Source organism: Pezoporus flaviventris, unplaced genomic scaffold, assembly GCF_033815535.1.
Source record: "Pezoporus flaviventris isolate CSIRO_AGI_PZ_B2104156 unplaced genomic scaffold, CSIRO_AGI_Pfla_v1 ptg000131l, whole genome shotgun sequence".
NCBI classification, from domain to species: Eukaryota; Metazoa; Chordata; class Aves; order Psittaciformes; family Psittacidae; genus Pezoporus; species Pezoporus flaviventris.
In genome coordinates, this window is record NW_026892679.1 from 3158241 (window position 1) to 3181296 (window position 23056).

At 40.3% G+C, this 23056-nt stretch overlaps 1 protein-coding gene across 6 annotated transcripts in view; it reads left to right on the top strand.

Moving 5' to 3' along the window:
• Nucleotides 1-1150: 1150 nt before the first annotated feature.
• The window catches only part of LNPEP (leucyl and cystinyl aminopeptidase), a 43432-nt gene continuing 21526 nt past the window's right edge, over nt 1151-23056 (top strand). For 3 of the 6 annotated variants that reach the window (XM_061478761.1, XM_061478766.1, XM_061478765.1), the window contains exons 1-4: nt 1151-1392; nt 15921-16761; nt 17611-17749; nt 21344-21475. In XM_061478761.1, coding sequence (XP_061334745.1) covers nt 1374-1392; nt 15921-16761; nt 17611-17749; nt 21344-21475 — 1131 coding nt within the window. In that variant the 5' untranslated portion in view covers nt 1151-1373. Of the gene's footprint in view, nt 1393-6563; nt 6652-12626; nt 12728-15920; nt 16762-17610; nt 17750-21343; nt 21476-23056 lie in introns of all 6 variants that reach the window. The other 3 variants (XM_061478762.1, XM_061478764.1, XM_061478763.1) reach the window with 3 other exon arrangements.

Sequence of the window (23056 nt, forward strand, 5' to 3'; positions counted from 1 at the left end):
TCTTCACAGAGAAGAGTTATGAATTGATAAAAATGAAGAATGGTGAAAGCAAATGATAAGCAGTTTAAAAAGATTAATAGAGCCTGTCTGCGCTCTCTGCATGACACTGTGTAGGATCCCAATACTGCCGAGTCACTTGTATGGTTGTTAATATTTCCTTAAAATATTTAAATATAGGCGAGGCAGGGTCTGTGCTTAGAAGAGAAAGCTCTCAGGACATCCCATGATATTAAAAGAAATGCTTTGCTGACGTAATAATTTAATAATCAAAGTTTTTCTTTTGAGGATGGGTTGTTATGTGCTAAGGAGTGTCTAAAAACATGTTGGTGCATAAACAGTAATTAAAACTGATACAGCTCTACATTAGGGCTAGAACTCAACTCGAAGGGCTTAGTGTGAAACGTAACTACGATCTAGTTCAAGACACAGGGTTGTCAATGTAACTAAGTATTTGAAACACTTAAGACTAAGGTGTGAAAAAATAGCCTTCCCGGTTCATGTAACAGTGAGAAGAAGTACAGGACTGGGAATAAAGTCCGAGCTCTTGTGGATGCCTGGCCCCCATCTCCTCCGCCCACCCCTAAGAACAGTTAAACGTAAGATTTCTTACTTGGTAAAATAAACACACGACCTTTAGATTATGAATCAACACCCATTTTCTTTTCCAACAATCGGGTTAAAATTTTCCCATATTAAGGGGAAAAAAGGTATTTAATCAGCCACGTGATGACAGAAGTGTAGTGGTAAGGGAGGAGGGAGCAGGTAAGGCAGTAATAAGGCTAAACATAGAAAATTAAGCTTAAATCGTGACGGTGACATGCATCCGAAGCTGGCCGGGTGCCGCGCATTGCCACGGCTGTCAGGCCCCTGCGCAGCCTCTGCGCGGCGTCCCGGAGCCGAGCCCTGCGGCCAGGTCATCCCTCCTCTGCAGCGACGAACACCCCCTACATACCCCCAGGCGAGCAGACGGCAGGACCCGACACCAGAACACCCGCTCTCGCAAGAACCGACCGGAGAACCGCGCACGGCGATCCAGAGCGGCACCCAGAGCGTGGGGCTGGCAGGGGGCGGGTCTGGGCGGAGACTGGGCGGCGCGACTGGGGGGAAGCTGGCGCCGAGGTCGGGGCAGGGGGTTGTTGGCCCTGGCTGGGAAGCTGGGGAGCGGGGAAACATCCGCGGCCGCTGAAGGGGTGGGATCAGGTCAGGCGACAGCAACTGCGGTGTGAGGTGCCGAAGCAGCCGGGGGCAGCTCCCAGCCTGGGAGCATGCTGCGGGAGGAGGAGTGAAGAATCGTGCCCGCGCCGCCGCGTCGTTTTTCCCCTCTCACCAGGAGTTTCGCTCTTGAGGGCGGAGGCCGGACTTCGCGAGGGAACATGCAGCCGTTTCCCTCCGGTGAGTACCGCGGCGGTGCACCCCGAGCTCTGGATGGAGGCCCACGGCCTCCCCGGGCTGGTCCGTCTTACCTTGCCTCCCGCCTCAGGGCCCGGGCGCGGCGGGGCCTCCCAGTGGGAGCTACTTGCCATGGGGAATAGGGAAGGCTTCTCAGTCGTGCTGGTCCCGTGGAAGTCACCTCAGGTCTTGTTTTATTTGGGTGAATTAGGCACACGTGTGTTGTAACTTGGAAGGTGAGAGGAGGCTCCTACTCTTTCTCGGAACTTGTTGCCTGGCCATAGTCTTACGGTGGCAGATAACGGACAACATGAAGCACCAAGTTGCCAGCACCTGTGTATTGCTTCGTGGAAAGAAAAAGCCTTGTAAGCACCCGCATGATGCCAAAGCCATGATGTCTCTCGGATGAGAAGGAGGGCCCAAACCCCCTGTTTATGCCATTTTCCTGACCTAAGCACTTTCTACGGTGTTTCCTCGCAGCAAAGGAGAAATGAAATACATGAGGATTTAGGCCGTTTAAAAAAATGTTTCAGGGTGTTCCTGGAAACAGGAACCTTTCAGAACTGTCAAGTGCATTGACAGAATAATAATGCTTAAAGTAACGTTGTGGTTGCAGTTTTCAGATAAGCATACAAGAGTGTTCGTTGACAAGAGTATGTGAGCTTGTGCTTGTGACTGAAAAGCCGTGTGAAATCCATGTTACCACTGCTTCGGTATTAGTAACACATTCTATCGATACAGGACAGAAGAGGAAATTAAGCTCTCAGATCAAACTGAAACTGAAGTATGTTTGGTTAGTCTTAAGACCATAGCCAAATATGGACTTAAGAAAAGACACTCGGTAAAGCGACAGCTTTCCTGTTGAAAATACAGCTCTTTTATTATAGACGGGATTTGGTCTGTTAAATTACAAACATGCTGGGTAGCCATAGCTAAAACACAGGGTAGAGTTTGCTGCATTATATTTTAACTCCTCAGTGACCTGCCAAATCAGAGTACAAAACTGCCAAAATCAGAAAAAAAAACATGCAGTAAAAAATAAACTTTCTGTTTCACTTGGGAAATATATTGTCATTGCCTTGTGTTTCCCTTTTCTCAAATACTCTAAAAATTTGGTATCTGAAGGTCATGATCTGGGTATATTTTGTTGGTTTAACTAGCAAGATGGACCTTTTTTTTCTTTTTTGTTTGGTTGGTTTTTTGAGTTGTTTGTTTCCTTGTTTGTTTTGTTTTGTGGATTTTTTGTTGTGTGGTTTTTATTTTTTTTTCCATATTTATAGTACAGTTTGTACAAGCAGTTGATCTTTTGGTTTACGGTTTATTACAATCACAGGGTTGTAATATGCATTCTTGTATGAGTGATGAAAAGACCCTGACTTTTAATAGTACTGCAGTTTCGGGAAGAATTTTGTTTAAAGTCATCTTGCTAAGTCTGTCCCCTTTGAGAGGAACAATCATCATGTTGCTATCAGTCTAAAAGTCTGTTTGACATAATACTGCATTGTGCAATAAAACATTAAAAAGTTTCTGCACTTTAACCATGCAGCTGGAAGAAGTGGCAGTGTGAGCTTGAGCATATGGCTCAAAGGTACTTTGTGCTACCACTGAGAAGAAGCCATGTTCATGCTCAGAACTTCCTATTTCTTTTTTCCTGTATGTGAAAAGCCTGGAGATGGTGGTAAGATGGTTTGGATGAAAATTTGGAGCTGAAGCTGGTTAATAAATTTCCTCCAGAAAGCTGGCTGTGCTGGGAGGAACACTGAAGAGAATGTGCAAATATATAGCCTAGAAGTTGCTCCTTATTTTGGTGATCTGGAGGTGTGTTTGGTGCTCAGTAGCAGCTGCTAAAATCTGAACTGAAAGGGATGTTTACACTATTGGCTGGTGGTCTGAAGCTGTTATGGGCATCAGATCTTTAAAATAAACTATGCTTTATGGTAACTGAAAGGTTTTGGTTTGTGTTATGCAGTAGTAGTGAGTTCTGCTTGTGGGTGTGTATGTTAATTTCTTGAACAAAGTGCTATGTAAATTCAGAAGAAAAGGTGGTTGTCACAGGAAGCTTACAGTATTATATCTGTAGCTCTCAGAGTTCTTTGGGGCTTTTACTCTTATAAAATAGGGGGAACGGACTGAGTCTTACGATTTTCCAAAGCATTTCAGTTGGATTTGAACTCTTTGATGCCCATTTGTCAAACTGTCAAGAAGATAATTTCTTGTTTTACTTTATGGATGTAGAGCTGTTTCAGAATGGATATAAAAACTTTATAAAACAGTCTTTAAGGCAGCAAATGCACTAAAGTGGATATGAAAGATCACCGTTTTTCTAATTGAGAAGTCAAAGAAATCCTTTCCTAGAAATGCTAGCAGGTGTGCTGAACTGTTACTGTTTGAATAGTTTCTCCAGTGGAAATACTCAGATAACCTAAGTCAAAAGATTTAAGATTAATTTTTTACTTCAGCCCCCAGCCCAGTACTGGAAACTTAGCTCAAGGCCTCTTTGGAGGAGCTCTCTGCTATGCCTGCTATGCCCAGGACCTTAGTTGAAGATAATGTATGAGTTCTGTGGCTCTGAAAGAATAGTTAATTGCAGATCTATTCTTAGGTCTTGGAATCACTGAGTTAATCATAGGTTATCTCAAGTTGGAAGTGACCTGTAAGGATCATTGAGTCCAACTCCCTGCTCCTCTCAGGACTACCTAAAACTAAACTGTATGGCTGAGAATGCTGTTCAGATGCTCCTTGAACTCTGACAGGTTTGGTGCTGGGACCACTTCCCTGGGGAGCCTGTTCCAGTGATGAACTACCCTCTCAGTGAAGAACCTTTTCCTCATTCCCAGTCTGAACTTTCTCTGAAATGTTATAAATCTTGTAAATTAGTAAATGTGTCAGAAATGGTTATTGGTAAGATTTTATTTTTTTATATAAATTTGTCAAATTTACATAATTATTCTTAATCTGAGACTTTTTCAGAAATGTGAATAATCAAACTGTAATTAGAAGTGCATGTAGAACTTCACTGTGTTTGCACATAATTATTTTTCCAAGTTATATGATCTTAAATCCTCTGAATTGGTAACTAAAAACTAATGAGCAGAATTGATTAATTCTGTCTAGTCATTTGCTACCTACACAATTTTACCCCCGCCACAAAAAAAAGACAACAAACCTGACTAAAGGAGATGTATCATGTAATTTGGGACATCTCTCTTTTGACAATATTATGAAATGTTTTGCAGCTTTTTGCTTTTATTTTTAGATTGTATGTGTTTCTGAAAGATTACTTCACCATTTCCTGTTTAATATGTTAAACACGGAACTGTTCCATTTGAGATGAAAGGAAAGGTAGAAGTGAACTATTACAGCGTTTCTCAAGACAGGTGATGTGCATAAACAAGTAGCTGCAGAAGAGAAAACTTGTGATGATCTGCTGAAATGTAAATAATATTTACTTTGACATTCTTAAATTATTTTTATCTTTTTTACACAGGAAATAAAAACTTTGAAGTGAATTGCATAACTAAACTGATGAACAAAATAAAAAGGCTTTCATGGGAAGAAGTGTTTTTTTTTTTTTGTAGAAAGTAGAAATGATTCAAGTTCGGTAATGTAATTTACAAAGAGAAAAATGTCATTTGCAAAATCTACTAATTTCAGCCAGTTCCTGACTATTCAGCAATGTTTTCTGTCTTTGTGTTAGATCTGTTCAGTATATAATTCAGTATATATATATTTTTTCCCTTGGATGACATGGTCTAGTGTGAGGTGTCCCTGCCCATGGCAGGGTGTTTGGAACTATATGATTTTAAAATCCATTCCATTCTGGTATTGGAGATTGCAGAACATGTTCTGTGTGCATAATCTATTGGGAGCAACAGGCACACACCTAACTGTCAATATTGCATACTGTTGTGTCATGGAGCAGAAAGGTTCCTGTTTGTTTTAAACTGTATATTCAGTCTTGGTCAACAGACCGAGTAATCTGTTTTGGTGTGAGACAGTAGGAAAAAAGTCTCAGAACCTCAGTGTTTTCTCTACCTCCCCCATATTTTGCATATCCCAAGCATTTTACTTTAGTCAAATATTACTGACAGAAAAAAATGCTGATTGTATCTGTTTCTATATATGAGTTTTATGTTGTTGGAAGTGCATGTTGCTGGATAGTATTTTTCCACAAAGCTGTGTTGTAGCATCTGTATCTTGTGTTCCTGTGTCAGCTAAGCTAAATGGGAACCTGTTTTATCAACGCATTTGATATGTATTTGCTTTTACTGCACTTCTGTGAACTCCCTGTATAGCAATGGCTGCTCAGAAACGAATTTAGTAATTTGGATGCGCTCTGTGTAGCTGAGAAACAATCTGGGCTCCATTCACATGGGCTAAGATTTACATCCTTGTTTTGCTGGCATTTTACAATGCTAGGTTCTGGATGTACTAGGAACAAATCTGGAACAGAATATTCCAGCATCTGCCATGAAGTTAAAAGCAATTTGATGGTTAGAATAATGAGGGAAGTAGAGAAATGTGAGAACAGAGAAAGAATTGTTAACACATAAATAGAATTACTTGTAACTGCTTATGGTGGGAATGCCGTGTTTGTCCTACATTAGGTACACTGATTAGGCTAGCAGGCTCCAACTCAGCAACTGACTTGTTGGCAGCTCTCTTGATTGGTAAAAATTCAGGCTAGTGCTGTGCTGAGAGATGGTGCCTGGAATAGAAGAGGCTACACTAAATGTTAAAATGCAGGAGGGTCAATATCCTTTACACTTAAAAGTTCTTTGTGATTATTTTCTGCCTCATCCCATTTATACACAAAGCCATGAAAGCTATTCCAGTGACATATCTAAAATAACAATATGTAGATTCTAAACCTTGTCTTTGCCAAACCTGGGTCCTTTTCACAAAAAGAGTAGGCCATATTGTGGTAACTTTTCATCTGTAAAAATTATGATTATGGGATTAAGATCAGTCAAGGCAAAAAACCCTCATGTGGGTTTAGAACTGTTACTATGTGGGGTTGTAGCATTGGCACGGCTACGATCTAAAGAAATGATTCTCTTCTAAGTAAAATTGGTGATTAAAAATATGCTTTGTCTAGAGAGGAGCAAAAGGTTGTGGGTTTTATTTCTGTTATATATTTTTCCCTAATTTTGCTGTTTTCTTTCTTTTTCTAGTAGCAGTATATATGTTCTGAAATGTGTCTACGTTATAATAACAGTGGTGTGAACAAGGATATGTTCATTGCTGGGCAAAGCAACCTAGGTTAGCTGCTTGTATGCACGGCTTGTTATTTGGAGCTCCCTCAGGGTTGGCTCTGGAATGACCCTGGTGGTATTTTTGCAGAAGTATTTCACAGACCCCGCGGGGCACATTCATCTGCTGTATAGATCAGTCTGTCACTCGGTGCAGTCTGCAGCTCTCTCACCTGCTTTTGCAATTATGAGAATGAATGGAAGAAGTGATCCCAGAATGCCTTCTGAAAAGCATCTGGTGTCTGAACTACTTCTAACCCCATGACTGTAATGAAGCTGATTTCAAAGCTGATACATGATACCTGGGTAGGGTTTTCGAGCAATTTAGATCTCAGTATTTCTTCAGCTACCATGCAGGCACACTGCCATGTCTTTCTCTATCAAAGTTGTTTGTCTTACTACATAATGAGGCTGGCAAAAGGGAGATATGTTGTTGTTCTGTTAAAACCATATAAAAGTCGCTGCATTGCAAGTCACAGGCAATAACCTTTAGACATTATTACTTCTGTGAACTGAACTACCAATTATGAAGCAATGAGCATGCAATACTTGCTTGTGACCTACAAATGGTTTGTATAGTATTATCACTTGAGTTGTCAAGTTTGTATTAATTAACAATAGCAATCTGAAAGGCACATAGGGATGTTTTTTTTTTTTAGAAACTGTTCTAGGTGAGAAGGTATGATAATTTGAATTTATTGCTTTAAGAACAACAGCAAAACCCCAAACAAACAAACCAAACCCTGTCAGATTGTATGACTCATAGGCTGTTAGATATTTTGCAAAGTTCTCTACAAATTTTTCCACAGAACAACTGTTGCTGGTAGAGAAGTGTTTTGCAACTTCAGCTGTGATGAGCCTGGTATTTATCAGCCCTGAAATTGGTGGACAGATACAGTGAAGAAGATAGTCAGCAGTCTTGAATATGGATGTTCAATAGCTCAAGAAATTTGAGACACTATTTCCTGTCTTGTCTATTTCCTGCAAGACCAAGGGCCTTTTCATTAGGCTTCTGGGGTTAAACAGCTTCTATATGTTTAATTGCAAAACATACTCTTGATCAGATTGGAAACAGGAAACACAAACCCCATATTCTAACATTAAAGTTCAGAGCCCTCTTTCCCATCCTGTGTTTTTTTTCAACCCCTGCCTGAGAATGGAATGCTGGCTAAATGTTTTTGGGAGTTGTAGAAGGTTTTCTCTCTCAGTAGTGCCCAAAGAGCAAAGTATAATTGAAAACATGCCCCTCCTCTTCCCTTCCCTCCACTTCTCCTGCTTTTCACTGTGGAAAAAATAACGGATTGCAATTTAAAAATATTTGCTAAGATGTGAATGGACGTTTTATAGCCTGGAGAAGAAGGCTCCAGGGGGACCTTATAGCAGCATTCCTGTACTGAAGGGGTCCTACAAGAAACTTGGAGAGGGACTTTTTACAAGGGCATGTAGTGACAGCGCAAGGAGGAATGGCTTTAGGCTGTCAGAGGGTAGGTAAAGATTAGGTATTGGGAAGAAAATCTTTACCATGAGGGTGGTGAGATGCTGGCATAGCTTGCCCAGAGAAGCTGTGGCTGCCCCATCCCTGGTAGTGCTCAAGGCCAGATTAGATGGGACTTTGAGCAGCCTGGTCTAGTGGAAAGTGTCCCTGCCCATGGCAGGTGGTTGGAACTGAATGAGCTACAAGGTCCCTTCCAACCCAAACCATTCTGTGATGCTATGACCATATGCCTGTGTTTGTTATCAAAATCGAGACTAAGCTTGTATTGGTTAGCTTCAGTTATATCTATTGACCTTCAGATAAATATGAAAAACAATTTTTTTTGCCAGTCGAATAAGTAAAATGTTCAGTAAATTCATATAATCATAGAATAGTTAGGGTTGGAAAGGACCGTAAGATCATGTAGTTCCAACCCCCCTGCCATGGGCAGGGACACCTCACACTAAACCATATCACCCAAGGCCTTGTCCAACCTGGTCTTGAACACTGCCACGGATGGAGCATTCACAGCCTCCCTGGGCAACCTATTCCAGTGCCTCACCACCCTAACAGGAAAGAATTTCCTTCTTATAGCCAATCTAAACTTCCCCTGTTTAAGTTTTAACCCGTTACCTCTTGTCCTATCACTACAGTCCCTCATGAAGAGTCCCTCCCCAGCATCCCTATAGGCCCCCTTCAGATACTGGAAGGCTGCTATGAGGTCTCCACGCAGCCTTCTCTTCTCCAGGCTGAACAGCCCCAACTTTCTCAGCCTGTCTTCATACGGGAGGTGCTCCAGTCCCCTGATCATCCTCGTGGGCCTTCTCTGGACTTGTTTCAGCAGCTCCATGTCCTTTTTATGTTGAGGACACCAGAACTGCACACAATACTCCAGGTGAGGTCTCACAAGAGCAGAGTAGAGGGGCAGGATCACCTCCTTCGACCTGCTGGTCACGCTCCTTTTGATGCAGCCCAGGATACCGTTGGCTTTCTGGGTTGCAAGCGCACACTGAAGCTGGCTCATGTTCATTTTCTCATCAACCAACACCCCCAAGTCCTTCTCCACAGGGCTGCTCTGAATCTCTTCTTTGCCCAACCTGTAGCTGTGCCTGGGATTGCTCAGACCCAGGTGTAGGACCTTGCACTTTGCAAGGTTAAACTTCATAAGGTTGGCATCAGCCCACCTCACAAGCGTGTCAAGGTCCCTCTGGATGGCATTCCTTCCCTCCAGCGTATCAACCGAACCACACAGCTTGGTGTCATCAGGAAACTTGCTGAGGGCGCACTCAATCCCACTGTCCATGTCACCAACGGAGATGTTAAACCAGACCGGTCCCAACACGGATCCCTGAGGGACGCCACTCGTTACTGGTCTCCAGCCAGACATTGAGCCATTGACCACAACTCTTTGTGTGTGGCCATCCAGCCAGTTCTTTATCCACAGAGTGGTCCATCCATCAAATTGATGTCTCTCTAATTTAGAGACAAGGATGTCGTGTGGGACAGTGTCAAACGCTCTGCACAAGTCCAGGTAGATGACATCAACTGCTCTACCCCTGTCTATCAGTTCTGTAGCCCCATCACAGAAGGCCGCCAAATTGGTCAGGCAGGATTCCCCCTTAGTGAAGCCATGCTGGCTGTCACCAAGCACCTTGTTGATTTTCATGTGCCTTAGCATGCCTTCCAGGAGAATCTCCTCCAAGATTTTGCCAGGCACAGAGGTGAGACTGACTGGTCTGTAATTCCCGGGTCATCCATTTTCCCCTTCTTGAAAATGGGGGTTATATTTCCCTTTTTTCAGTCATTGGGAACTTCACCTGACTGCCATGGTTTCTCAAATATGATGGCCAGTGGCTTAGCAACTTCATTCACCAGCTCCTTCAGGACCCGTTGATGGATTTCATCAGAACCCAGGGACTTGTGCATGTTCAGGTTTTTAAGATGGTCTTGAACCAGATCTTCTACAGTGGGCCCAGGGTCTTTATTCTCACAGTCCCTGCGTCTCCCTTCCAAGGCTTGGGTGGTTTGGTCAGAGCCTTTGCCAGTGAAGACCGAGGCAAAGAAGTCATTCAGAACCTCAGCCTTCTGCAATCCTGTGTAGCTAGTTCTCCCGAGAGCTTCCTGAGGGGGCCTATGTTCTCCCTAGTCTGTTTTTTATTTGCTATGTACCTGTAGAATCCCTTCCTGTTATCCTTTATATCCCTAGCCAAGTTTAATTCTAACTGGTCCTTAGCTTTCCTAACCTGGTCCCTAGCTTCCCTGACAACATCCCTGTACTCTTCCCAGGCCTCCTGTCCTTGCTTCCACTTTTTATAGACCTCTTTTTCATTTGAATTTTCCTCAGGAGCTCCTTATCCGTCTGAGGAGGTCTCCTGGCCCTCCTGCTGCACTTCCTTCTAGTTGGGATGCAACACTCCTGAGCTTGTAGCAGGTAATCCTTGAATATCAACCAGCATTCTTGGGCCCCCCTGCCCTCTAGGGCTATATCCCATGGAACCTTACTAAGCAGGTTCCTGAAGAAGCCAAAGCCTGCTGTTTTGAAGTCCAGGGCAGTGAGCTTGCTGCATGCTCTTCTCACTGCCCTGAGGATCTCAAATTCGACCATCTCATGATCGCTGCAACCAAGGCTGCCCTGGAGAGTCACATTTCCAACGAGCCCTTCCCTGTTGGTGAGCATGAGGTCAAGCATGGCACCTCTCCTTGTCGGCTCCTCTATTACTTGCAGAAGGAAGTTGTCTTCCACACAATTGAGGAACCTCCTGGATTGCTTGTGCCGGGCCACACTCTTTTTGTTGATAACATGAAAGTAAACATTTAAAGACGGATCAGTGATAGTCTGATTATTTCTGTATAAAGCTAACCAGTAAATGCTGGAAAGTAATTGATCCATGTGGTTCTTCAGCCTGAGGTCCTGCTGAAGAAAATGCGATTGTGCTTTCCTTAAAAATCAGGAAGACACTTTCAGAAAGCCTCTTACAAGCACCCAAGACTAATAAACAGTGATTTACATGAGATTACGCTCTCAGCTCCTGTTTCTTATGGCAACTTAAGGTAAGAGAGGGTCTTAAAATACATAATCATTTATTGTTTTAATTTCCATGATACAGGCTAACTGGCAGAATTCTGCTCCAGTGTGTGTGCAGAAGCTCATTACTGCAGTACTTGATCTCACATTCATGAAACACACAAACAAAAACCACCCCAAATTAAACAAAACAAACAAACACTCTCAAGGAACCCTTTTTGACTCCAGCAAACACTGACACTTTCACTGGGGCATGGTCAAGCTTCTAGCTGCTGTAACTTCAAGCTTAAGCTTTATGCTTTTAGCATCATTTAATTAGTGCCAGTTGGGGAGCAACAGTACTCGGCCTCATGACTTTTTTAATATTTTTTTTTTACTCCTTGTTTTTCCTTGTGTTTAGTAAAGACTTAAATTTTCATGCCTCATGACAGATAATTTTTTGTAGTGCATTTTAGCAGCTCAGATCGGTATTTCCCTAACTTTAGACTTGCATGACCACAAATGCCTCTAGTGCACCTGCAGCCTCTGGCACGGCAGTGGTAGTGCACTGGAATGTGCAGCTTTACAGATTAAAGTTCCCTAGTATTGCAGTTATACCAAGTTTTTCTGTGTCATATTTGGCATCTGAATTCATGTGCAATGCATATGTGTTCAATTGGAATGTTTGTGTCTTGGCCGTGCTTGGCGTGAAAGATCACACTGAAATGTGATGGTTACAGTCATGTTCCTTGGGCTGATGCTTATTCCTAATGACTTGGTTTTTGTTTAAGAATACCTTATTTTGTCTTTCCCATAGGCTTTTAGCTATATTGTAGCAGCTCATGCATCAAAACTAAGAGGTTGTAAGAGGTCAGTTCACATGACTGATGATTCATACTGTAGTAAGTCCCAGTAAACCAGTATGAAACAAACAATCCAGAGTTAATCTGAGTGTAAAAAAATTATACATGTTTGCCATGGCTCCTCTCCAAAAACTAGCCTGATTTCTATGCTTCTGTGAATGCACATACGTAACTCCAGTAAGCTTTTGATACCTTGTCTATATGCTCTCCAGTGCGGAATGGTAGGCTGATATTGCACTTGATCTTTGGTAGAGTTCTGATCTTACAGATTTTCATCACTACAGAAGAGCCAAGATTTTGATTGCTTCCAATTTTTGCAAATGCTTCAGCAGAAATTGTTTTTAACTGTTGTTTTCATGGAAATGAATGTCTCTTAGGTATTAAAACTGTGAGTTGCCTTGAAACTAACTCTTGCTGTAGCTTTTCTATCCTAGTTTCAGTTGGAGATTATTTTGTATAATTCTTTTCGACTGAAAGAGTGCTTGCATGCAACTTTTAAAAATACTTTGGTAGTTGGCTTTAGAAAAAAGCTTACTAGAGAATAAGCTCTTTGAAAAGCAAACTGTTTTATTAGCAACAGAGCTGGTAAAGCCTACTTTCTGCCAGATTTATACTCTTTATCTTTCTCCTCCTTCCCTCTGCAGTGCCTCCCCTGTCATCTACCTCTTTTGCTGGCCATGCAGCAGCACATGCCATGGCTGGTGCTGGAGCTGTGTTGTCTTCTGCCTTTTGGAGTGGTTGAGATGTGAGTCTTAATACCTGCCTTTTCTACATAGCAGATACTGATTTGGGTGTCTTCCACCAGCAGCTGGTTGGTTTGGGGTGGGATTGCTTTGGGACTTGAAGAAATTTGGTCTGTTTTCAAATTTAATTGAACCTAGACAGCAGATTTGAAAAGCAGCCAGCAGAGCAAATAATCAACAGAATCTCTGTTACAAGTGGTTTAGTGAATTCTTGATAAACTATTATTGGGCAGAGGAAATGTAAAAAAGCTTCCGTTGCACAATACTTTGTCTTTCCATTAATTTTTCTGGTCTGGTTTATCTTTGTGTTCACTTGAAACTTAACTTTCTACCCTCTTTCTTTACTCTGTGAATCTTCCAATCTAACATACAAGTGCACATGCCCCAGAGTAGAGACCATAGTGCTGGACAAGTAAACTGCAACCACAGCCTAAAGGGTGGAACATGAACATTGTTCTGGGAAATGCCACAGGGACAGAAACTTTCAGAAGGTGCTTTTTGCCTGGAGGTTAGAGTAGGTGACTTACTGAAATCAATTCCAGCTCCAGGTATCTTGTGACACTATGATCCTATTCCTACTCAGAGCAGCATGTTTACAGTGAGACAGAGGGTGAGCAGGTAGATCCAAATTCCAGCAATCTACCTGCTTTCATCCATCTCTGTATTGCTTGATCAGATTGACCAGTGCACCTTCCCTCTACTGACTTCTGTGGAGTAGGATTTTTTTTTTTTTATTTTAAGGCCTTTGCAGGGAAATGTTCAAGGCTGACTTCCCCCACCCCCCCACCCCAAGTAACCCAGTAGTTTTTTGTTGGAGATGCAAGGTGCTGATTTACGAAGCTTTTATTTCTTTTGAAGGTATCTGAACAGTCTGTCACTCTAACTTTAGAATAACTGGCAGGCTAGTATAATTAGAGATTTAATACACAGATACTATACAAAGTGAAAAGCATAGTAGAACATAGGCTAGAATAAAAATTCTTGCTCCATCCTTTTCAGTGTTGTGGCTACAGACACCATCATTTTCGGAGTTTGTGCCCTTGAAACAGGAAGTCTTGGTGCATTTTAAAGTAAATGTTGAGGAGTTTTGTGTATCTGGTTTGAAAACATTCTTGCCATCTTTTCTTTAAGATGTTTTATTTTCACCTATGAGGATTTCAGCCATGTAGAAACCTGACTTTAAAAAAAGGGGGGGAAAATAAAAGGTTACTACTGAACCACAAATCTTTACCCTCCCAGTATCTTACATTAGTCTGTTTCAACATCTTAGATCCTATCAAGCAGTGATATATAGTTATATTCCTGAAATTATTAATGTTATTTGTTTCTGAATAATATCCTCAGTTATTGGATGGGACTTTAGCAATATAGATAAAATCACTAATGTATTATGGGAATACTGATATTATATGTTCTGTATAGATTGGCAAAATGTGTATTTTTATCAGAAATCATTAAAAACCAACCTGCTTTTCAGTATGTTTAAATAAAAGAAAAAATTACCATTCTCATTCTGGGAACCTAAAAGGTGGTGGGTAGAGCTGTGATATGATTATTTTTCAATTATAAGTAGAACTTCATGTCTGAAAGAGATTAGTTTCATTCTGAAGCCTTGCAGACAGACAAGGGTTTTGTCTAGTCCCTTAGAAGCTCTGAGAGGGGGCTAACTCAAATGTAATGTCAAGACCCTAAAACACGGGTAGTGGGATTCCTTGGGCTTTTCCATTTAAGTTGTTTTGTTCTCTAGACAACAGTGTGGTGTCCTGACAAAAGCCAGTTAACATCCTTTCTGTGTTGTTTATAGTACTTTGTATTAAATGCAGCATGAAAAAGGTACCTTGCTCTGAAGTTGGCTACTTTTGGATGTCCATGTCCAGCTTTTACTTCCACAAGTGTTTTTAATTTTTTCCACTTTTCAGTAGGTTAGTTGAAAGATAACCTTTTACATAAACAGTTATAGACACGACCAGAAGTTTGATTAAAATATAACTTCATGTGGAGTATTAAAGCATTTGGTACTTTTAAAATTTTGTATGAATTTCAGTTCTTCTTTTATGTTCAGTTATGTTATCTATCAAGGACGATTTTTGTGGAGACAAAATCTGATTAGTACTGGTTTAACTTTTTACCTGAATGGATTTTTTCAAGGGTTGTATGAGAAGGTATCTATTGGAATAATTTTTATACTGCCATTTTTATTTGAGGAATACGTTTAATCTTTGGGTATATGTGAAAATGAAGATTAAAAATGTCAAATGGATATTTTGTGTAGCTGCCAGCACATTGATAGATTTTCTCCTTCATTAAAGAACTCATTAACTATTATATTCAGAAACTCCTCTAAAACTGTATTGGCTGCCTATGTTTTATCCTGCAATTGAAAGAATATTCCATCTTGACTAATTTAGTTGAATACAAATACAGTTTACTGGGGTAGGAATAATGTAGCCAAGACACTGACATCAATGAATGAGGGTGATAAGGGGCTGGAGCACCTCCCATATGAAGACAGGCTGAGAAAGTTGGGGCTGTTCAGCCTGGAGAAGAGAAGGCTGCGTGGAGACCTCATAGCAGCCTTCCAGTATCTGAAGGGGGCCTATAGGGATGGTGGGGAGGGACTACTCATCAGGGACTGTAGTGATAGGACAAGGGGTAATAAGTTTAAGCTTAAATAGGGGAAGTTAGGTTAGGTATAAGAAAGAAATTATTTACTGCGAGCGTGGTGAGGTGCTGGCATAGGTTGCCCCGAGGAGCCATGGCTGCACCATCCCCAGCAATGTTCAAGGCCAGGCTGAATGGGACTTTGAGTAACCTGGTCTAGTGGAAGGTGCCCTGTCTGGAGGACGTGGACAGGGGGGTTGGAGCTATATGATCTTAAGGTCCCTTCCCACCCAAACCATTCTGTGATTCTAAATGGGAGTGCTATGTAGTGGTATAGCTGATCCCTGGTTATGGTGCAAGACATGATTGAGTATGCGCAACAGAAGCATCTTTTGAATGATACTGAATGAGAAATTATGGTAGGCAGAAAAGCACAGAAAAGTTTTTTAGAAACAAACCTGAGAGAAAATTGATGACCTCTTGATTGCATGTTCTGTAAAAGTATTTCCCATTCTGTAATTCAGTAAACTGTATCTGAGGTATTATAACCACGACTTTTGTTTATCATGTAACATATGGTCTTTTCTTTTTCAGATCAAATTCAGTTACCCAGGAATATGATTGAAAACAGCATGTTTGAAGAAGAGCCTGACGTTGTTGACTTGGCAAAAGAGCCTTGTTTACATCCCCTAGAGCCTGATGAAGTGGAATATGAGCCGAGGAGCTCACGGCTCTTGGTGCGTGGCCTTGGAGAGCATGAAATGGATGATGATGAAGAGGATTATGAGTCATCAGCAAAATTGCTGGGGATGTCCTTCATGAACAGAAGCTCTAGTCTCCGGAACAACATGTCTGTCTATAGACAAAGTTCAAATGGATCATGTTCACTGCCCTCTACAAGGACCATGGTGGTTTGCACAGTTATTCTTGTGATTGCAGTTGCATTAATAATGGTGATTTATCTTCTTCCAAAATGTACCTTTACCAAAGAAGGCTGCCATAAAAGAAACCATACGATTGAACTAATATACCCCCTGGCAACCAATGGGAAACTATTTCCATGGGCAAAAATTAGACTTCCTTCTGATGTTGTACCACTGCATTATGATCTTGTCTTGCAACCAAACCTAACTACTCTGAAATTTTCAGGCTCTGTAAAGATAGTGGTTAACATCATCCATGTAACTTGGAAGATTGTACTTCACAGTTCAGGACTTAATATCACCAAGGCAACTATTACTTCAGCAGGAGGGCATCAAGAAAAGCTAGCTGAATTCCTGGAATATCCACTGCATGACCAGATTGCAGTTATGGCTCCTGAGGCTCTTCTCGTAGGACAAAATTATACTGTCAATTTAGCATATTCATCTAAGTTATCAGATACCTATTACGGCTTTTACAAAATTTCTTACAAGGATGAGAATTTGAAGCAAAGGTATGCCCACAAATGCATCTTCTCTTCTATCACTCTAGATTGTGCTTTAATAATAATAGAAATAGCTTTTTCTATTGGATGTTTTGTACAACTAATTCCTATTGAGCAAAATCCATCTTTAATCTCCCGATTAATCAACCTGAAAAAGTGTCTTTAATAGACGAGTTCATTAAGTCAGGGCAGCCTCTCTGTCAGTTAAATGTAGCACAGTATAGTGGTTGTAGGTAGTTATAATATGGCTTTTTGTTTGTTTTAGTTTCTCCCTGGAAATTTTTCCCAAATTTCCCCAGTCCCTGAGTCTCAAGGGACTGAGGGAACAAAGTCTCACCACTGTGGGAGAAGATCAGGTGTGAGACTATTTGAGGAACCTGAACATACAGAAAATCATGGGACCCAAAGAGATGCATCCTACAGTCCTAAGGGACTGGTAGATGTAACTGCCAAGCAGCTCTCAATTGTCATGTCAATCATGAAGTCCTCAGTGACTGGAGAAAAGAGAAACACCACACCCACTTTTAAAAAGGGTAAATCAGTGTTTTTTTACCAGCAAGGTTAATGAAATTGCCACACACCACTGCCCACTTTGAATGGGTCTTAACACTGGTCATGTACTTAAAGAGTGTTCATGCTTTTGGCACACACTTGTCCATGCACATTTGCTAGAAACAAAGCAGTGCAATAAATGAAAGATAGAAAAAGCAGTCTGGGTCAGTCCAGGACCAGCTGACAGAAAGCTAACTCCCGTAACAAACTTACGAGTTTTGCAGGGAAATGACTGTTCTATCATAAATAAACTGACATTATTCTTTTAATAATTCTTAATTTGCTTTTTTCTGCTCTTCCCATTAGGTGGTTTGCAGCAACTCAGTTTGAACCTGTGGCAGCAAGGTCTGCTTTTCCATGCTTTGATGAACCAGCATTTAAAGCTACTTTTTTAATCAAGATCAAGAGAGATGAGAAACTTTCCACTATGTCAAATATGCCAAAGGTACCTGCTTTTGTAGAGAAATTTTAGTAGAGCAGCTACCTAGGTAATCTGTTTAAGTGCTTTGCATTGTGTTTTGTTGCATTAATGCTCAGAATATTGACTTGAGCAGATAAGCTATAAAGTCTGTGACTTTTTAATAAAACAACTATCTCTTCCTCAAAGATTTGAACTAAGTAACTTTGTAGAGAAAACTGCTCAATGTACTGCACAATGTAGGATGTTGCTGTAGGGTTGTTATTGTAGGATGTTGACTGGCTATAGCAGGGATTCCTGTTCCATTTAAATGAATCATTATTTTGCAGGAATTTTGTTGTTGGCTACAACAGTCTCAACAGACCTTAAGATTTACTTTTGAGTTTTCTATGTTTGCTGATGCTGCAAATATGCAGAATACTGGAATATCTTTACCAATACTTTGTGTAACTAGCAACAGTCTCCGTGAAAGGCATGCCTGACCTTGAAGGATGTGCATTTGAGCCTAAAATGAGGAGAAGTAAGGTGTGAATACAGAGCCAACGCCAGAATATGGATGAGGGATCTGAAATTTCTTCAGCTAGATCTTTTCGTGCAAAATTTTGTAAGAGCATATCTGAATTTTATGGTGATGCTTTATGATGTTAAACCTTTAGACAAACATTTATGGAAGCCTAATTCATTTAGACAGACCAGCAAGACTAATTTCTTACCTAGTCTGTGTCTGAACTAGGTTATCTTTCATCAAAACATTATTACCATTTACCACCAACCGGAAACTCATTGGAGGGTGTTTCCTGTGGTTGATAGTTGCTAGTGCTTTGGTAGCAGTTACCTGCCTACTGTCACTTAGTATGTCTGCTCATGTCCATTGTGGTACTAGACTTCTCCAGCAGAATAAGCGATAAAGAGTAAGATACCTCGTGGTAGCAAGCATGTGTGTCTACTTCCTTTTTTTCTTTTTCCTACCATATGTGGTTGTGCAGCACCTCCAAGGTGCCTTCCTCAGTAGGTGCTTTGTTGAATCATTTAACCTAGACCCTGCATCACTTTCCCTACTTCTTCCTATGATTTCATTCAGATTTCATGTCTTTTGTGAGAGATGTTAATTCAACTTTGCATGTACAGAAAGAAGTCAGTTGGGAAAATGCTGTGCCTGTGTTTGTGGTGTTGGGCAAGACTGTGACATTTCAGATTGTGTCTTTCTGCAAACTATGCAAGTGGGTCACGATGCAGTGAACACTGAGTGTTCACTCAGAGACGAGCAGACTTTTCAGTCTTCCTGAGAGAGTCTGCAGAGAAGCTGAAGCTCTGTGTTGCCAAGAATTGTAACTTGAGTCCAGCCAACATGCCTGAAAGGAAAACTGGGCATTTTTTGTGTAGTGAGTTTTTTTTTTGTTGCCAGAGAATCTTCTTCTAATTAGACTGGAAATAGCTCTCGCACCTCAAGAAATGTGAATTAAATTTGAAAAAAACAGGCTGTTATAACATCTGCATGTCTGACAAAGATTTGAGAAAGCTTCTGGATGTGGAACAAAGATAGTATTAGAAAAAGACATTAAAAGCAATGAAGTTGTGTGTTTAGTGCTGAGGATCAAATGTGAATTCTTGTGTCAAAAGAGCAGGTCAGGTTTATCAAGAAAATATAGAATTTATCAAGAAGATATAGAAACATGTAGAGTAAATGAATTGATGATTTTGCTAATGGGCAACATCCCCAAGATAATTACTTATTTGTGCTTATACTGCAAACAATATTATTTTCATTTTGTCCTTCAAATTTATGCCCTGATAATTTGATACTGTATAATTCCATTTTTGTTGTACAAGGTCCAAGCATGCAGTCCCTTAATGGCTTCAAAAGTAGTTCCCTTGTTTTTGTAAGTTCTCCAGATAACTTACACAAGTGAATGACAATAAAAACTTTCTTTTTTTTTAAGTGTATAAGTGAAGAAATTAGACAAGAGTTTCCGTGAAATAGTAAGCTACATCAACACAACACTTTCTCTTGTGTCCATGGCAGTTTGTTTAAATTGTACCCATTTTTATATGTAAATCTTCTTTTAAGTGGCATGGTTTTATGATTTATTTCTTTAGAGTTTTTTGATCTCACAAGAGCTTTAGCACATGCTGAATTCTTACGTTTTAACCTGGATTAGGTATTCTCTTACATACTGTGGGCTCCCTATGCACAGGCTAATGAGTTGATTCTTGTGTGAATAAAGAAAGAAATTGTGTTTTATAAAAGTATATTGTGTTGATGAGATCATTTCTGGGATAGGTTATTTTTCTGAAAATAAACACTTAAATAAATTCCTGTTAGGAAAAATGGTACAGATACTTCTGTAATAACTGCAGTTCTTGGTAACAAGTTGTGCTGAATGGAGAGACTTTTTAATTTAGCCATGAGATGGTTAAATGTGAACTTCATTTTCTATAAATACCTATGTGAGCAAGAGATCTTTGAGTCAGGCCTTCTCAACTAGCATGCATATTACTAGGATATCAATATATAGTGGCTGACACACATTAAGGCTAGAAATAAACTGCGTATGCTTGGGCTTGTGTTTTTTTCTGTTGTGGTTTTGTTAGTAGGGTTTTTTTGTTTGTTGTACTTATTTTTTTTAATGAGGAAAACTGATTTTTGAACCAGTTTATCTGCAGCCACAGTGTATTTTTCTTAAATAGGGTATCACCTCTTTATGAAGATTAAGCTGTAGTAAATGCAGAAATGTTGAGTTGCTGAAGGAATACAGTTTGGCATTCTGTTATAGGCAGTGGTCAGGCTAGATAATTGTACCATCATGTCTTCAGGCTTAAAAATCTATTCCTGTTTAAGGTTGATAGCTAAATTTTCTGTGGCAGTTAAGTGTTAAATCATTGTTTGGTTTGAAATGACCCTGTCTAAAACTAAGTTTATTTTTGTTTTTTAAATATTTGTGGTTTCTGGAAGCAAGTTTATTAAGTTTAGGAAGCCATATGAATTACCATGTCTCTCTCCAGACCTTTACTATTCTGCACTACATTGGTTTTGAACTTTTCCCTTTATTCTTTATGTAATTTATGCTTGTGAAGGACTATACAGAAAAGTAAGGCATATAGTGTGCCTTTCCAGGGCTAATATTAAAGAAAAACTTCTGAACTAAATGTAATTTAAGATGCACGATGGTATCTTACTTCAGAAGACTGAGCAGATAGTTACATTTGGCAGTGTGTTTTTAAGCTGGGCAAGTTTTTGCTTTAAATTAACAGAAACCTTAGGTTTTCTTCACTTCTTAAAATGCAGTCTCTTTCATAAAGGTGTATGTGAGTGTTTTTTTGTTCTGCTATTTTAAAATAGTGAGTATGTCTGGTTACCTAGTTTAGAAGAAGCTTCTGGGAAAAGACAAATGTGGTACTGCATGAGTTAAACTATTTTTAGTAGGCCATGCTGAACTGTGTCTCCTATCTAGCCTAAAGCCCTCTTGAATTAATGCTAATCTTTCATAGATTTTGGTTTATACAGGAGGTCAAAGTCTGAACTAAATTATATATATCTTTTTAATTTATTTATTGAACATTTTTTCCTTGCATGCCTTAATGTTTTTTGTCTGTATTAATAAGTTTTCCTTTCACCTGCAGAAAGCCACTACTCCTGTGACAAATGGAATTGTTCAAGATGAGTTTTTTGTGAGTTTGAAGATGAGCACCTACCTAGTAGCCTTTGTTGTTGCAGACTTGAAAAACATCAGTAGGGAAACTAATGAGAGTCTGGTATGTTTGTTGAATTTTAAGTTCTCCCTCACCCGTCTCAAGTCAACCAGCCAATCGAAACAAAACATAAAAAAATCTGTAACCCACAAGCAAGCTTTGTCTGTTTTGGATTAATTTTCTTGCTTTTATTATATTCATAATAGTATAGGGGGAAAAGCCATATGCTATAGGTTGTGCTGACTTCAGTGCTTATACCAGGTTGAGAAGACTGTTCCAGCAAAGGACTCAGGATCAGTCTCGTAAACAGTGGAAATTTACAAAATCTAAAATTCTTAAAAGCTGCCAGAGATGAAAGTTTTAAATTTTTAGTTTTAATGCTTCATCTGTGAGGGAGTAATGTCATGAAAACCAGGAGTTGTTCAGGTGATGTACAGAAACATTACAGTTACCAGGGAAGCGTACATACTATTTTCAAGCTGCAAATATGTTCTATGCCTGCAAAGATAATCTACTAAAAGAGCCCCAGACAAGCCCATGCCCTGCAGTAAAGCAAACAGACGAAGTTTATATCTGCATTTAGTCACCTGAATACAATTATTTCACTGTGAGACTTTTGGTTTTGGAAGGTTGAAAAAAATCAAACAGTTGGTCCTCTTTGATCTTTGTCCTTCATGGGGCTATAGCCTGCATGGTCAGTGAGCAGTTCATATGATGTGTGCAATTACAGTAACTAAAGAAAAAGCATTTTGGTATTAGGAGGTGCTCCTTTATCTCGTTTTAGGAGGTCCAGGATTTTCATGTGAGCAATGACTCTCCAACAGGAACTGGCCCTTCCTCATGAAAAGTCAGAAGTGCCAGTACCTGCCTAGAGGGGGGCAGAGGGAATAAATACTGCTAGTAACACTGAGGAGAAGCAGCCCACTGTTTAATCTAGTATACACAAGTAAAGGTACTGGTCAGTAAGCTTTGAATCTGACTTGGACAAGTATTTCTAATTATAGCTGAATAGGGCAGACTGTTTGGTCAGGTTAGACCACTCCTTTTTTTTTTTTTTTTTTATTCCCCCTCTAATCCCCACCTTGTGGCTACCATTGAGGTGAGTATTTGAACTGTAGTCTGGTAAAACCATGTAGCCAGTTCTTTAGCAGGCATAAAACTGATGAGTATACTAAATGTTTCATGTTTGCAGAGCTCGAACAACTACCTATGGAGGTGTGCTTTGCTTTGTTCATAAAACTGAGAGCAATTTGCATGGATTGTCAGTACTTCTGAGGTATTTTATGGCAGACGCATGTAGGACAGGAGAAAAGGACTGTGTGATGTGTTCTAACTAAGGAAAAAGGTTCTTAACTGTGCTTCTCCTTCCATTTTGACCACCAAGCAAGATTTGGCTAAGCTAAGGAAGTCCAGCAGACCTTTAGAAGGCATCAAACACAAGGGTTTTAGCAGTATCTAAGAGTACTCGACAGCTTAAAGGAAGAAAGCGTAAGAATGGTTACACCAAATAAGGCGAAAGTCTAGCTAGTGGGTTGTTCTGTTGCCAACAGCATCTAGTAGGTTGAGGAAAATTGTAAGAAGGAAGCATATAATGACATTTTCTCAGAATGCTTCCAGCTCTTTGTGGCTGGGAGATTCAAAGAT